The sequence below is a fragment of the Borostomias antarcticus genome (assembly GCF_949987555.1).
Source record: "Borostomias antarcticus genome assembly, chromosome: 8".
In the NCBI taxonomy this organism is placed as follows: domain Eukaryota; kingdom Metazoa; phylum Chordata; class Actinopteri; order Stomiiformes; family Stomiidae; genus Borostomias; species Borostomias antarcticus.
Genome location: NC_140241.1, coordinates 22,619,062 through 22,635,966, shown reverse-complemented (window position 1 = coordinate 22,635,966; position 16,905 = coordinate 22,619,062). Strand labels below are relative to the sequence as shown.

General features: G+C 46.1%; 1 protein-coding gene and 1 long non-coding RNA gene across 2 annotated transcripts in view; both read left to right on the top strand.

Moving 5' to 3' along the window:
• Positions 1-5,450, top strand: part of LOC311312000 (myocyte-specific enhancer factor 2C-like) — a gene marked incomplete at its 3' end in the record, with an annotated part of 10,110 nt that extends 4,660 nt beyond the window's left edge. The window contains exons 3-10 of the mRNA XM_084441834.1: positions 2,254-2,397; positions 2,993-3,197; positions 3,276-3,320; positions 3,457-3,635; positions 4,189-4,212; positions 4,467-4,596; positions 4,679-4,817; positions 5,108-5,450. Of these exons, the coding sequence (XP_084297960.1) occupies positions 2,254-2,397; positions 2,993-3,197; positions 3,276-3,320; positions 3,457-3,635; positions 4,189-4,212; positions 4,467-4,596; positions 4,679-4,817; positions 5,108-5,450 (1,209 nt within the window). The remainder of the gene's footprint in view (positions 1-2,253; positions 2,398-2,992; positions 3,198-3,275; positions 3,321-3,456; positions 3,636-4,188; positions 4,213-4,466; positions 4,597-4,678; positions 4,818-5,107) is intronic.
• Positions 5,451-10,424: 4,974 nt separating this feature from the next.
• LOC311312373 lies at positions 10,425-16,215 on the top strand. The gene is made up of 4 exons (XR_014630566.1): positions 10,425-10,714; positions 11,401-11,462; positions 12,778-12,833; positions 13,675-16,215. It is a non-coding gene; the product is annotated as an uncharacterized lncRNA (long non-coding RNA).
• Positions 16,216-16,905: the final 690 nt, after the last annotated feature.

Sequence of the window (16,905 nt, the reverse complement as noted above, 5' to 3'; positions counted from 1 at the left end):
TAGTGGGCTAAAAATAGCGCCCAGCGCGGCTAAGAATAGTCTCAGCGGCCTGCGCATGTGTGTGGGTGGGAGAGTGTGTGTGTGTGGGTGGGAGTGTGTGTGTGTGTGTGTGTGTGGGTGTGTGTGTGTGTGGGTGGGGTGTGTGTGTGTGGGTGGGAGTGTGTGTGTGTGTGTGTGTGTGTGTGTGTGTGTGTGTGTGTGTGTGTTCCAGAGGAGGAAAACCGAGAAGAATGGGCAAGGAACCGAGGTCTGAGTAACCAGCCCTGCCTTCCCTCGTCTGTCACTGTCCCACCCCTCCCCCGTCTCTCTCACACACACCCACACACGCACACACACACACGTAATACACCGCACGTCACCACTGACAGAGATTCCAAACTTCATGCCGATCTTAGATAAGTTCTGCGGAATGCGGATCGTTGTCTAGCCGAAGAACAACACTCACTGCCTGATGTGTACGACATTGACTGTACACTGCGACTGTAAACAGCGACAGTTTAGCGCTTGTTTTTACGGTAACGGCCGCTGCTCCCAAACCTCTTTCTTCCCTCAGATTAGGGGGTGGGAGACTGTGATTCCCTGGTTGTGTAGCCGGATCAGGCTGGTCTTTGGACCCTGTAGTGTCCGGCACAGCAGCGCAGGTTGACCGTCCTCTCCTCCTCGTCTCCCCGGGGAGGTGGACGTGTGAACTGGACGAGGACAGACTCGGTGTCCCTGTTCTCTCGGGCTGGTTGGTATGGTGTCCCGGGCCCTCTGGGGGCCGGCCCTGGCTGGAATGGCGTTCCGGGCCCTCTGGGAGCCGGCCCTGGTTGGAATGGTGTCCCGGGCCCTCTGGGGGCCGGCCCTGGTTGGAATGGCGCGAGGGTTTCACCACGTCATGTTCCCTGGTGCTCGCACAGAACAACTGGTGCTCCTCGCCGTGCCCTTGTAAAGGCAACACACACGCACGCACACACACACACACACTCTGTACACCATCGTGGCAGCATTGATGTGGATGTTGGTTATGCATATAGACCACCCACAGACAGAAAGGCGGAGAGAGAGAGAGAGGGAGAGAGAGAGAGCAGCATGGGGGAATTGAAATTGAAAAAAGATGGAAGGGGAGCGAGAACTCTGGACGGAGGTGTGGAGTGGAGTCTAGAGAGAGGGGTGCTGGTGTTGAACTATGAGGATCATCATTCCTCTCTCTCTCTCTCTCTCTCTCTCTCTCTCTCTCTCTCTCCCTCTCTCAGCTGCTCTTTCTCCAAGGCCTGATTACCTTCAGTCAGCTGTCCTCAACCACCTGCTAACCTCACCTTTCACCACACACACGCACGCACACACACACGCGCGCGCGTGCGCGCGCACACTTTTTCAAGGCTACGTATTAGAGCGACTCCAGCTGTTCCTGGCAAAAAGAGCCTACAGACTAGAGTAGTATATGAAGTGTGTGTGTGTGTGTGTGTGTCTTTCTGCAATGATATCAGAGGTGTTGCTGTTACTGTGGGTTAGGAGTAGAGGAGTAGCAATGGGTAAGTGAAGGAGTGGAGGGGGTGAGGGGTTAGTGTGTGTGTATGTGTGTACGTGTGTGTGTGTGTGGGTGTGTGAGTGAGTGAAGGGGGTGGGGGGGGGTGCACTGGGTGCAACAGGAGCAAAAAATAGCCTTCTAGGGCCATCCCTCAGACCTTGTGCTCCTATTGGCTGCAGCTGGGGTCTGCCCCTCCCCACTCGGCGTGCAGACCAGTAACAGGTGGGCATGACTGGGATGAGTGGGATAGTTGTACTGGGCCTGTGTGTGTGTGTGCGCGCGCGTGTGTGTGTGTGTGTGTGTGTGTGTGTGTGTGTGTGTGTGTGTGTGTGTGTGTGTGTGTGTGTGTGTGTGTGTGTGTGTGTGTGTGTGTGTGTGTGTGTGTGTGTGTGTGGCAGTGGTCCAGTGATAGGGCTGTCTATCTAATGGGCTGTTAAGTGCTGAGACAGGTCGGAGTCAGACCGAGCCAAACCACACACACACACACACACACACACAAACACACACACACACACACCCTAACATTCAGTATCAGAAGTGATGAGGCCTGCTCTCCTGTCTGAGCTCTGACAGCATGACTGTTTGACAGCCGGATAGAGCAGTCTTCAAGTCAAGACATCGCCCCCTTGTGGTAGAAAGCGGGAGCTGCAGTTTGTAACCATAGAACCTTTGTTGTACCATGTTAACTATGTCTCTTTTCCTGTGTGTGCGTGTGTGCGTGTGTGTGTGCGCGTGTGTATCAGACCCTGAGGAAGAAGGGCCTAAATGGCTGTGACAGCCCGGACATCGAGGCCGATGACTCTGCCGGCCAGAGCCCCGAGTCCGAGGACAAATACCGCAAGATCAACGAAGACATCGACCTGATGATCAGCAGACAGAGACTCTGCGTACGTCTCAACCTGAGTTCCAGTTTGAGTTTTATTAGGACAACTTGCATCATGTTCAGGACACTACAGGATGAATTATATGTCGTATTACAATTTAAAAATACATTACAAATAAACAGTAGAAAATACAGTACGGTAATCAACAATTAAGCTAAACATAATTTAAAAGGAGGAGTATAAAGTTATACATTTTCATGAAGCAGTGTGGGCAGATAGGGGATGGTAGAGTTCTTGTAGTGCTCAGTTCTTGTTATGCTGGTCTGAAGCCAACTGGCCTGCCTGGTACAACGCCCAGAAACAGACATGTTAGAGGGGGGGGGGGGGGGTTTGTGTGATAATGTTTCCATGCAGTGTGAATCTTCGTCAGCGTACTTGGATCTCCGAAGTCTCAATCTTCTGTTCTACATATACCCCTGTCCTGAGTTCTCAAGCTGATAGAACTACTGTAACTGTAGCTGTTTTAATGCTAACTTAATGCTAACCTAATGCTTAGTTTAATGCTAACTTAATGCTTAGTTTAATGCTAACTTAATCTTTAGTTTAATGCTAACTTAATGCTTAGCTTAATGCTACTATGTCTCTCCCTGTCCAACAGGCTCTCCCCCCATCTAACTATGACATGGGAGTGTCCATCCCAACCAACAACCCCAGCGGACTGCTCTACTCTCACCCTGGCGTGGGGGGGTCCCTGGGCAACCACAACCTGCTGCCCCTCACACACACACACTCATCTCTGCAGAGGAACAACATGTCCCCCGGACCCCAGCACACACACAGGCCCTCCAGCGCAGGAAATGCAGGTATGGCTGTCCGCACACACGCGCACACACACACACTTTTTTTCCATTGTTAATGAGTCTGTCCTCTGTGTCTAGCAGGTTTGATGGGGTCAGAGCTCTCTAACACCGTGGTCTCCAGTGCTGGTATGTTGAAATTCAAATCTTAGTCAACAAAAACAACAATTCATGATATTAACATGTCGTCACCTGAATCTTTTCGATAAAGGAAGAAAAGTAGGCTAACCGCAACTTCTTCCTCCCCGCTCTTGTCGTTAACCAGGTAACGGCAGCTATGGTAACCACTGTGGCTCCCCGGGACTGATGGTGTCTCCGGGGGGCGTGTCTAAAGGCCTGCAGGCTAAGACCCCGCCCCCCATGTCTCTGGGCATGAGCCGCAAGCCGGACCTGCGTACCCTGATGCCCCCCAACAACAAGAACAACAACAACATGCCCACCGTCGTGAGTGACCCCTTCACTCTCTCACTCTCTCTCCCTCTCTCCCCCTCTGTCTTTGTGCCCCTCTCTCTCCCTTTCTCCCCCTATGTGTGTCTGTCTCTCTCTGTCTGTCTCTCTCTTTCTGCTCTCTCTCTCTTTCTCCCCCTCTGTCCCTGTGTGTGTGTCTCTCTCTCTGTCTGTCTCTCTCTCTCTCTCTCTCTCTCTGTTTCTCCCCCTCTGTCTCTGTGTGTCTCTCTCTCTTTCTCTGTCTTTCTCTCTCTGTTCTCTCTCTTTCTCTCTCTGCTCTCTCTCTCACACTCTCACCTCTCTGTCTTATCATGGAGCCTTTCTATTGCTCTCTCGTATGCGTTCAGTATGCGTCCTCTTCCCCTCTCCTCTCCTCTCCTTCCCCATGTACAAAGTCTCATAGTCGAGTCCAGAACCCCCCCCACACACACACACCTCCAGTTACAGTAGACAGTATGTCTCTGGGCAGATCTCATAAGACCCACTCAGATCAGGTACAGAACTATACATAGACTAACAGAAGTGTATTTGCTTTTCAATGCTGCCCCAGTGTGAGGATTTTGACCTGATGCTGGTGAGTAGTTCATACAGAGAGAGAGAGAGGGAGAGAGATGCTAGTAGAGTTGGTTTCCTAGCTACTTTACATTCATTTAGCTAGCTGTCTGTCTCCTAGATGTTTGTCCTTTCTAGCTATCTGTCCTTCCTAGTTGTCTGTCTTTCCTGGATGTCTGTCTTTCCTAGCTGTCAGTCTTTCATAGATATCTTAAGAGTTGTGCTGCTGTGATACCGGGCTCGTTTCTGATTGGCTGTCTCTGTCCCTCATTCCAGAACCAGAGAATAAACCACTCCCAGAGCGCCCAGACATTGGCCAGCCCAGTGGTGTCCATAGCAACCCCCACTCTGCCTGGCCAGGGGATGGGGGGCTACCCCTCCTCCCTCTCCACCTCCTATGGAACAGGTGTGTGCAGCGCCTCCACCTCATGTCTGTAAAACTTGACACACCCCCCCCCGTCCTAACCTCTGACCTCTGACCTCCGCAGAGTACTCCCTGGGTAGTGAGCTGTCCTCTCTGTCCGGGTTTGGAGGCTCTGGGTCCGGTTCTCTTCACCTGGGGTCGGTCACCGGCTGGCAGCAGCAACAGCTACAGAACCTGCAGCACTCTGCGCTAGGACACATGGGGTGTGTGTGTGTGTTTGTTTTGTGTGTCTGTCTGTCTGTCTGTCTGTCTCTCTCTCTCTCTCTCTCTCTCTCTCTCTCTGTCTGTCTAGCTGTCTGTGTGGGCAGTACCTGACGTCTCTCTGTCTGTCTCTCTCTCTGTCTCTCTCTGTCTGTCTGTCTGTCTGTCTGTCTGTCTGTCTGTCTGTCTGTCTGTCTGTCTGTCTGTCTGTCTGTCTGTCTGTCTGTCTGTCTGTCTGTGTGTGCTCAGTATCTCTCTGACTGTCTGTCTCTCTCTCTCTCTCCTCTCTAAGGAACTTGTGCCAAAACTCAAACCTCAACCTCGCCTCTGGTCATCAGAACCTTCACATCAAGTCTGAGCCCGCCTCCCCCCCCAGAGACCGGGCCATGGGAATGATCAGTGGCGGTCTTGGGGGCGTGTCCACGGTGGGCTACCCGACCAATCGGGGCCCGGCAGACGCCGGCCGTTCCCCGGGCGACAGCGTGTCCAGCTGCGGGAGCTCGTACGACGGCAGCGACGACCGCGAGGACCACCGCGGCAACGACAACTTCCTGCTCCGGCCCCTGTCCAATCAGGAGGAGCGGCACAGCCCGTCCGTCAAACGCATGCGCCTATCAGAGGGCTGGGCTACATGAGCAGACCCGCCCCTAAGGCAGGAAAGCCTCCGGGGGTGGGGGAGGGGCTTGTTTATAGATTTACCGTATAGTGTTATATAGATTATATTCTTCTTGTGCAGAGTGGGAGTGTATAGGGTATATAACTAACGTACACAGGAGAAGGGTGGAGAATCCTAATGATTCAGATGGCGGTCTGCTCTCCATACTGTATACAGAAGGAGCTCTCGCCAAACCTAATGCACTACCTGGAGAACAGCATGTCATCTGATATCAGCTCATGCACAACCGTGAGTCTGTAGGGGGGGTGGGGGGGGGCATGCATCGCTTGTATTGTGTGTATGTGTGTGTGTGTGTGTGTGTATGTCTGTGTGTGTCTGTGTGTGTTTGGGAGAGGGGGGCGGGTATAAAAAAAAAAAAAATTATGTATGCACATTTGTACATGTGCAAATGTATGTTAACTAACAAAGAAGTATAAAGAAAGAAGTCTGGTACTCTGTATGGCTAAGCTAGCGTTAGCGCGGGACTTGAGCCGGGCGCGGACGCCATGATGTCCGCTCGCCCCCCCCCCCCCACCCCTGTGTCACAGTCTGCTCTTCCTGGTCGACTTGCAGCTGTATGTCTGTTCACCATGATCACGCCGTGTTGCAGGTTCAACGTATTTATGTAAATATAAATAAAAAAAAGCTGGAGAGGGTTTTAGAAAGAGGGTTTGAGAGAGAGAGAGAGGGAGAGAGAGAGAGAAAGAGGGAGAGAGAAAACGGAAGGAAACAGTGAGAGGTTGAGGGAGAGGTATAGAAGGTCTTTTCGGCAGGTTGCATAGAGATGGAACCCTGGGCATAGAAAATGTTCTGATTGAATTAGGCTTTTCGGCAGCATGCTAGCAAACAAACAAAAACAAAAAAAAATATAGCGGATAGCGTTGAATGCAACTCTACCGAATGAACAATATGTTTCACTAAAACAAAGCATTTGTGGCTTTGTGTTGCAGAATGAGCCAGTGTGTGCGTTTGATAGTTCTGCCAGTGTGAGCAGGGTTAAGACTAGCTACTGCTAAGCCATTAAAAGAAAAAAATAGAAAAAAAAAAAACAGTTGGGATTTGGATGCTTTGCTGCACAAACAAGTGATGTCTCTTTATAGTGAAATGTTCCAAAAAGTATATTCCTAATTATATAAAATCATTTGAAGAGAATTTTGAATGTATTTGAAATTAAGGATGCAATATATCTTTAAGTCTATTTAAAATAATGTCAATACTTTTTTCCAGAGAAGCTGGGTGTTCTGTTAGTGCTGGCGCACATTATTGTCTATCAGATATTCATGTTCAGCTAAAACTTGATTTCCCTCTGCAGAGCCTGTGTAGTCTGTCTGTAAGCAGAAAACGTACGTCTGAAAGTCTGTCTGTACTGAACGGGATTCCCGTCCTGTCTGAATACGTTAAATGCATCCTTCTGACCTCCATTCCTCTTGGGCATTATTGATTTATCAGTGATCGGAAGTGTGAAAGGAAGGTGATCATTCTATTGATTCGGTTTGGGCTTTAGTCTTGTTCAATTCGGGCTTGAGTCTTGGGTTCAGTTTGGGCTCTGGTTTTTGTTTCGGTTTGGGTTGTAATCTTGAGTTCTGTATGGGCTATAGTTCTGGGTTCTGTAGGTTTTGAGCTCTGATCCTGGGTCTGGTTCTTCTGCCGTGGCTGCTGTGCTTCGGAGTAATCCCACACACTAGACCAGGGGTCCACTACAGAAACACCTCCCATATCCCTGTCCTAGGTCTAAACCAGGGATCAGCTATGGAAATATATCCCATATCCCTGTCCTAGATCTAAACCAGGGGTCAGCTATGGAAATATATCCCTGTCCTAGGTCTAAACCAGGGATCAGCTATGGAAATATATCCCTGTCCTAGGTCTAAACCAGGGGTCAGCTATGGAAATATATCCCATATCCCTGTCCTAGGTCTAAACCAGGGGTCAGCTATGGAAATATATCCCACATCCCTGTCCTAGGTCTAAACCAGGGGTCAGCTATGGAAATATATCCCATATCCCTGTCCTAGATCTAAACCAGGGGTCAGCTATGGAAATATATCCCATATCCCTGTCCTAGGTCTAAACCAGGGGTCAGCTATGGACATATATCCCATATCCCTGTCCTAGGTCTAAACCAGGGGTCAGCTATGGAAATATATCCCATATCCCTGTCCTAGATCTAAACCAGGGGTCAGCTATGGAAATATATCCCATATCCCTGTCCTAGATGTAAACCAGGGGGGAAACGCATACCATATCCATGTCCTAGATCGAAACCTCTCCCATATCCCCATCCTAGGTCTTACCTCATATAATCAAAACAGGACCTACTGCACATGCCATCACAGATTTAACTACCAGGGGTTACCTTTTCACTGTCAAATAAAATCCACCCTGATTCAAATATGATTTTTATGAAATTCTGTGATATCAGACACTAATTATTATTAGTGGATATGATTTTGAGACATTTAGGATGCGTCTGGTATAACCCAACCATGGCTGAGTGCTCTACCTCTCATAAAAGCATTATGAACACATGAATACACCATGACTAAACAGTGCCTTCAGCTGTTCAACCACCTTTAGAAGAACAGGAGACAGACAGCAGGCCCAACACCACAGCAATGGGGTAGAACCGTACCCAGGCTCGGGTCCATCCTGCACTAGTGTGCTAATCAGAACCGCATCTGCTGGCTGACAGACTGACAGTGCTCAGACACAGGGAATGATGCTGCATACAGACAGAGGCTTAGTAAAACGTTCATACAGGCAGAAGACATGGCTGGGGTTTGTCCTATTTTGAATATTTTGGTTCAGTTGCTGTATATTTGGAGATCAAACCCCCAGCCTTAGACCCCCCGCCACCCCCACCCCATCTACCTTCATCCCCGCTAAAAACGCTAATGAAATTTCCCCCCAACTATTTTAAGCGGTTTTCAGTCCAGATGTTGTGTGCACTATATCACAAATTATAGTATTTGTATTGGAGATTTGTACTTTGAAACGTGACATTTTAAACTGCATCTTTAGATCTGTTTTAATATTCTGAGGCGTTGGTTTACCTGTGCAGTGGCTGGACAACTGCCTCCTATCTCTCCCCTACTGCTGTACTGTATTTCATGTCATTTTTAGTTATTCAGAAATCTAGGAAATCAAAAAGCACAACTTATGACTTTGAAAGTCACCTTTGTTCTTTGCCAGGTTGCAATACCATGATGATGTCTGTGCAAGAGGGCAGAGCCCCAAAATGTCTCCTCCTTCTCTGCTCTTGGTTGATCGGGAGTCGTTGTCTCTAGCGGTGGCGGAGCGCCACAGTGTGCGCTGGTGTCTGTTCTTCTGATCCAGCGCCTGAATCATCTAAGCCAGGCGCTGATGGCCAGCCAGGTGATGAGGTGAAGCAGGGGAGCTGCAGGGTCAGAAGCCAGCTCGGTCTGTGTCTCTCTGGCACCATGGCTGGAGGCCGCTGTGCTCGGTAACTCAGCTAGTCTTGAGTTGGGAAACTATAAAGAAAAAAAGGGTTATAGACTAACCAAAGGCATGCTAGTCCTGCTCACCTCCAGTCAGAGCAACACTGTTTCATTGTTTTATTCTCCCTTGCTATTAAATGTGTCTGAACTATAATAATCTGCAATCTACCTGTACCTCTAATTTACCCACATCAGCGTGATGCAAATCTACAGCATTTGATCTGTTATAAATTCATAAGTTTTAGAATGAGGATCGTTTTCTTTCGTCCTTTAACTTGTAAACAGTGTCTAACATCACATGTTTTGACCTTTTTTTTTTCTTTTTGCCAGAAACTGGGACGTTTGAAGTAAATGTTTTGAAATTAAGGGGCTCCGGGCGGCATAAGCTGGCCTTTGTCGTCACTTGAAGACAAAATGTTTCTCACTGGAAGTTCACCTCTGTCACAGCTATCGTAAAAATATAAAATGTTTTTTTTTTTCCTGTGCTGGGAAATTTGGTATTTGTATTTTGCAGAAACAGTAAATATACAGACTATCTTATTACATATAGTATGTCTATGTGTGGTTTGTTTGACTATTTGTCTGATTACTTCATATTGTTGCCCAACGTCTCTATTCTCTATGCCTCTATGCTCAGTCATGCATCTCAAGAGTTTGGAGAGATTTCTTTCCATAATTTAATTATCTCTGAGGGTTTGGCCTTCCATATCTTATATATCTGACCACATACTATACATACACCCAAAAATGTTGTCTGTCCCAACCAGGGTTCTCCACAAGAGCATTTCACCTTCTGTGTCATTGTTTTCAACCAGTTATACTCTGCTGGTTGACTTTTATTTTTTACAGACTAATCTGAATGAACCAAGGCACTGTAGCCTACACAAGACTAGTGAACAATCTGGAGCAAAAATGAAGGAACAAAGTGAATTTAGTAGAATAATCAATTGAATGATAATATACTGTGGCCATCACAGGGATATGTAATAGCACGTAGCTCAGGAGGTAGAGTGGCCAGCTGGGGATCGCAAGGTCCCCAGTTCGATCCCAGTCCCTATCTTTGTGCAGAAGCGTCCTTGAGCACTGAATCCCACAACCTTTCTGTGCATGTTCTCTTCGTGTTTGCAAAGGTTTCCTCCCAAAGAAAACATGCAGATGCTCTTCAGTCCAATCCCTGCAGGACTTGGACTGGGCACTTAGACTTCCCTGACGTCATGACCGCTGGCCACTGCTTCTGGGTGGGATAAATGCACCAGGAATTTCATGTCATTCCGACTTTGAACCAAAAGATGTCGCCATAGACCAGTTCAACAACGCCAGGTTTGGAGCTGGATGCAAGCACCGCAAGCACGAGTCAGGCATGCTAATCGCGTGCACCCATTGCTCAGAAAACTGGCTCCACCCGGCCTGGATTCGGATTGGTGGATCTGCTTCTGCCAGTCCAAGCAGGGGGACCTTGAGTTACCGCGGAGCGTAGCAGCAGAGTCAGTTGACTGTCTGGCTGTATCTACCGCAGCTGTAATGGGGGGCTTGGCCCCGGGCCAAAAACCCTTTCGAATTAGCTCATTGTCCCGAATCTAGCAGGTTACGAAGTCAAAGAGGCCGTTGCAGTCGGTTTGACACAGCACAAGGCTGCTTTTATTTTTTGGTCAACCTTAAATGCCCTCGCTCAGCACGAGTTCATTGCAGTAAAATTGAACTTCATCGAGCTTTTGCCAGCTAGCTAACGTTAGCTAGCTAGCTGTCGAGTTCACGAGCAGTGGAGACTGGTGGAACGGGACGAACTGTAAGTAACGTTAGCTATGTCTGGCTAGTGAGATAGCTATTCAGCTAACCATTAGCAAGCCACACAATGACCTAAACATGTCGGTAGTTCCCATTGATTATTGGCTAGTTGGTTAATTTGTCAATCGAATATAGATAGCTATAGAAAATTATGGCCCCTTCAGTTCAGAGTTGTGCGCTGTCAGCAACTCGCGAGTTGCCAAGCTGGCGCGGACTGAGTTTACAGTTACCTAAGTTAGCTAGCCAGCTGATTAGCTAGGTAGCATTCATTTGCCCCTTGCTTGGTAGCCGAGCGAGCTAGTGCTAGCTAGCTACGTTAGCACATTGAGGCGTGCAGGCGCTAACGTTGGACGTCGTTAATCAATGAATGCGCGAGCCGACTGGACAGATCATCTTCCGCACAATATCGTTGTGCCAGAGAGGTTTGAGTTGCATGACATCATGTAAAATATGCTTGATGCCAAATATGTTTTGACAGTAATTTGTTACACTTGCTCCGGTGGCCATTCTCAGACAGACCACTGATATATTTAGACCCAAAGGCAGAATCATGATTTGTCTGCCTTTACTAAGCTAAGTGCATTTAGAAAAGCAGTCTGCTGCGTCACTGTATTCTTAAATTATATTAATTTTAGCTAACGTTGTCGGTCTGTACAAACGCCTGCGTCTTTCTCTGTCCCCCCGCAGCGTCCCGATCAGCTCTGATGCCAGACGCTGCGACGCAAAAGCTGCTTTTGCGGTTAAACATGGTAAGATATGTGACACAAGCTTGCAGGCTCTCAGATGTTATATTATATATTTCCTTATGTGATGGATGTAGCATATATGCGATATTTGCATACATTAAGAGATATATAGAGAACCAAACAGTCGGCTTTGTATTATCTCACTTCGATACATGCGGCAATGTCCTCACATTGGCCTCACGTTACCTTGCAGAACATATTGAATGCAGCAACATGGGAGGAGCATGTGGCTTTCATTGTGAATATTCAAGCATGCCAGGTGTTGGCTGTCATATTATTGTTTTGTCCCATGTGTGTTTATACTGTTTGTAGCTATAATAAAAAATCACTGCATGATCTCACCAAAATCAGCACCAATCTGATACTGGGAACGGTGCCCTCATCCAATCACAGCCACTTGCAGTGCAGCAGCGGTCCATTCACAGCCTCGAGCTGAGATTTCTGTCAGCAGTGCTGAATGCTGATAGGCTAGGCTGCAGCCAGTGTTGTTGTAGCCAAGCAGGAACGGAGTCTGAGGAGGCGTGTCCGTCTGTAGCTGTGGGTTCAGTGGGTTCGGGCGCGCTCAATGCAGCCGACTGACGCAGGGAAAAATGTGACCTCATTTGACTGGTGCTGGAGGCAGACCAAGCTGCAGTAAGGGGAGGGTAATGGACAAGGATTTTAACAGGTGGCTAGTTCTACTGTAACGACCATGTGGCAGGATGACCAGACCAGAATCCACATGCATCTCTACACCAAGTTTATATATATGTATAATAGAGATACATGTGGATTCTGCACAAGTGGGGAGTGTTACAGTACAACAGGTAAGTATTACAGTGTGCATAGTCATATGTTTTCATTTTCTGAGTTTTCAAGGATTTTGATTATTGGATTTGTCCAGTGGTCTGGGGATAGGTGGACCATGTGTGCAATTAGTCGTTGGCCCAAAGCAGTTGATTCATAAGATTCAGTTCAGTAAAGCAGTTGATTCATAAGATTCAGTTCAGTAAAGCAGTTGACTCATCCGATTCAGTTCAGTATATGGTGAGTTGTGCTGTTAGTGCTTCAGGGTCTTGAACCATGGCGAGGTTGGGGAGATAAGAGAAGTGCTTTATTGATCCAACAACAACAAACAATGAATGGGGAGAAGGGGATAAATCTACAGCAGTCATAAATAAATACCATACCATCATTGTTAACCCAAACACAGTGGTACATATACATCTGAGTACAAATCTATCGAATCACTGGCTCATTCCTTGTTGCATATGAATATTTTTGCATGTTAGCTAATGCTGTCGTCATGGTGCCTCTTCTTATTCTGTCTGTCCCACAGGCACCATCTTAGCAATGGGGATGAAATCACCAGAGGCAATGGAGGTGTTTCCTGAGGTAACGTTTTCTGTGGCTCTCCTCTGGGCACCGCCACTCCTCTCAGAGGGTTTTCACGCTGAGCAAACACTTAACAAAGTAAACAGGTCTATTAGATCCACAACTTCAAAAGAATGCCAGCGCTGTCCCTGCAGAAACATGGCAATGCAGGTGCTAATGTTATTACGCTACAAGCAGCAATTAGGTTTCTTACGTACATGATCAAGCTCTTAGCTCGTTAAAATGGCCTCTTAAGTATAATTACATAAAAGCTTAGATGAGTACTCAGTTCCGATTCGCTGAGCGGTGGGCATTGTTTTTGCTAAATTGAAAAGAAAAAAAGGGGCTTACACATCCACTATGCAGACCAGGTACAGGACACACCGGAGAGCGAATGAGACAAAGAGTTGAGCCGGCACACTGGAGCATATAGAACAATGGAATGTTCCCAATCTTCATCAGAATTCTGTTGTATTCTGATGAAGATCGAATAAGATGGAAACGTCATATTTAATAAACTATTGGGAACATTCAATTTTCCTATATGCTCCAGTATGCGGGCTCAACTCTTTTTCCTCATTATTTTCGCATTGCCTTGCTGCTCTCATTGGCTAAGAAGTAGTTCTATCAAGCTCGGCGCGCGTCCGCATCGGGCGTTGAAATCACAAAATGAAATCACGAATCACGCTTGTCGTTGATTATCCCTTAACGTAGTTTCCTGTCATATTCAAAGTTCCTCTTCAGTAGCTAGTCACACAGGAACTCCCAGATCCTGCTTATGCCTGAATGTGTATTTCATCATGTCTTACCGTCTGCCCGCCTAACACGTTCTCCTGTTCCGTGTGCTGTTTTGTCTCAGCAGAGAAGACAGCGGGACCACACATACACACACACACACACACACACACCGTCAGACCAGAGAGGCAACCCTGGAACTCAACAGTTCACTCTGCTCCAGCACGGTAGATGCCTGCTCCCACCGAAAAGAACAAGTGGAAAAATGAATTCTGCTTAATTTTTTTTATTTCTGTAATCAAGTATATCTTTTTTTTTGTTGTTAGGTTTTGGGTGGGGAGGGTGGGGGGGTAGTCTTAGATAAGATCATGACTGTAGAAGTGTCCCCTTCTCTGTCGATGTGATTACTATTACTATTAACAAGTTAGGTACATTTGGGACTCTAAGCCTTGATGATATGTTTCTGGTTGATGGAGAGGGGGAGGAGGAGAAGTCAGATGACACAGCACCTCAGTACAGGCGGGCCAGAGCTCCAGCCAGAGCAGAGCACCTGGTGCCAGTGTTGACGACCTCAACAGGCCACGCCTAGGAAGCCGGACTAATGCAGCAGCATGTCTTCCACGTTACCACAAAACACACTCTTTAAAAGCTCAGTCCTCCATCTCTCTCTCTCTCTCCCCCTCCCTCCCTCCCTCTCTCTTTCTGTCTCTCTCCCTCTCTGCTATAGCCTACTCTTAGTTTTGTCTGTGCAGAACTATGCAGAGCGTTGCGGTTCTCACATTCTCTATAGTTCCTAGTGTTTTTTTTTTTTTTTTTTTTTTTTTTTTTTTTAATTTTTTATAAACCTACAGATGCAAACGTGCAAAAGATAACACTAGAGTTCACTATTCCTTATCTCTGTTCTATTGGAGGTGCACACACCTTCAAGAATATCCCACAGACTGGCCACTATGCTCACTCTCAACAGTGATGCAGTTCTTATCTGTTTCACACTACAGGATTTACTGAGGCTCAGAGTCCCTGTTTTTACATTTTAGATACTAAATGCTTGGTAGTTGTTTTTTATTATTATTTTCTAAATGCTTATTTTTTGTTTTTAAAGTAGGTTCTGCTTTGTTAGATTTAGGCTGTTTTATTTTGGCTTTAGTAAAGTCATATGTAGACATGTATGCTGTGATGTATAGCATTAGCTGTAGAAATGCATTGTTTTCTTGTGGCAAGTGATCGAGATGCTGCCACGGATTTGAGACACTGATGAATGGTGCTATTTTGGACTTTAATCTCCTCCTTGGCAAGGTAGTTGAGATGGTTTTACTTTATATTTTCACGTTCTAAGAAGGTGTTGGTTCTTTGTCGTCTGATTGTTGTAACTTGGTCTGGATTGACTTTTTTTTTTCCCCTGTGGTTTTCTGTGTGGCTTTCTCATTGGATTTTTAAGGAAGGATAAAATAAATTATGGTAGTGGTAAAGGAAAGAATTACATGGCATGATCAGAGAACATCATGTTGATGGGAGCAATCACAAAACTGCAATCGTTAAATACTAGTTTCCCTTTAACTCAACATGAACACGTAAAGGGATAAGTTGTAGTACCCAGCACAGGTCACTTGTTAAAAATGCTGTTTGCTTTTTGAGTTTGTGTATAAGGTAGACAATCTCAAACCAAGAGTGCATTTCCCCCTCTTGTATGTGTGTATGTAAAAATAATCTATATCTTCCAAGTGATACACACTAATGATAAAGGAATGAAATTGTCAGAAATATAGTTCAGGATTTAAGTCTCCACAGCACTACAACAATGTAACCTGCCTGCTCTGAGTTGATTAGTGTTAGTTTACTGAATAGCGAGATGTTGTAGTGAGATTTGCTCTTTAGACATGGCCAGAGAGCCAGTGATGAGGTCACACAGTCCCAGAGTATCTGTGTTGGGTCCCTGACCAGGTGGACTTCAGGGTTCAGGGTCTTCAGTTTTTCACCAGCTGGTCACAAAGTAGTGGTCTCATATGTCGTTCTCATGACTTAGTAGTTGATGTGAGAAAAGTCACATGATGCATAATCTCATTCAAAATGCATTTTCCCAAACAGGGCGCACATGTAGCATAAAGTTATACAACACGAAGAACAATCTTTTTCATGGATGTCTTTTTTGAATGATTTTGTAAATTAATTAAGATGCTTTATTTGTTATAAAACACAAACTAAACCAAAAAAGCTTTATTTTAATTTTTGGGTGGCTTAAGTGGTTTTAAACATCAAAGTAATGTCAGTATTTGCAGTTTTGTCTTTGCTTCCTGTTAATTCAGAATTGTTAAAGATTCTAATATGATAACCAACTTGAAAGCCCACATTAGTTTTCTCTCGTCTTCCAAGCTCCGCAATATTGGAGACTTATTCTATCAGCTTGTTCTAGTCTTACTAATTGCATGCTCTCTTTTTCTCTTGATCATTTTTGTCATTCGTTTCTTTCCTCGGATTGACTAGGTATGTTTTGTAAATAGCAAATGACTAGCTTAGGCAAGATCTGCATTAGTCTGTTGATGTGTTGTGTATTTACCATTGTGTATGGGTGGAAAAAAAACATGGAAGCCAGCTTTGTGACATTAATGATAAAGCAATTATAATATTCTATGTACTTTTTGGCACTTGTTCAGTAGCTCAATAAATACGCAATCCCTTTGAATTGTGTCCTTACTTGAACTTCAAGATTTAAAGATTTTTCTCTGTTTTTAATTGTTTTCTTGTCTTCTCTAAACCCGTCCAAAGAGACTTGCAGTAGGCTACAGCAAAGTCATGTTCAAGTAAGACATCTACGCCAACAGCAGCATGCAGCCATGAAGGAGAGAGGGAGTCAGATTCAACAGCGTGGTTAGATATGGCGTCCAAGAGAATATTCCTCCCACACGGCTGGATGACTCCACCACAACCCACACTTTTCCACAGGTTGGAGAGTTGTTTAGACTGCAAGAATTGCTCATAGATGGCAAATCCACATGAAGCCAGGGTTTTATGTTACTCTATGTTACATGAACACTAACATAAGAAAATGCATTTGAGGGATATGCATGGATACTGCTGCATTGCTTGGTCACATTTTCCCATAGCCTTGTGAAATCATCCAGAATTTCGAGAGCTGTTGTGGAGCTCAGCATGGTTATATTAGGCTAATTTCCCCATTCCTGGAGATCAGATCATGTGCTTCTCAGAGGTTAGTGGTACACATAAAATACACTCATTAGCATTCCTGAGAAGTTCCAAATAAGCATGGAGGGTGAATCTGGGAAAATAAGCCAGGGGCATCACTTAGAAAATATGCAGTCACAGAGAAACCGATGCTTGGGAAAGGATAGCTTGTGTTTTT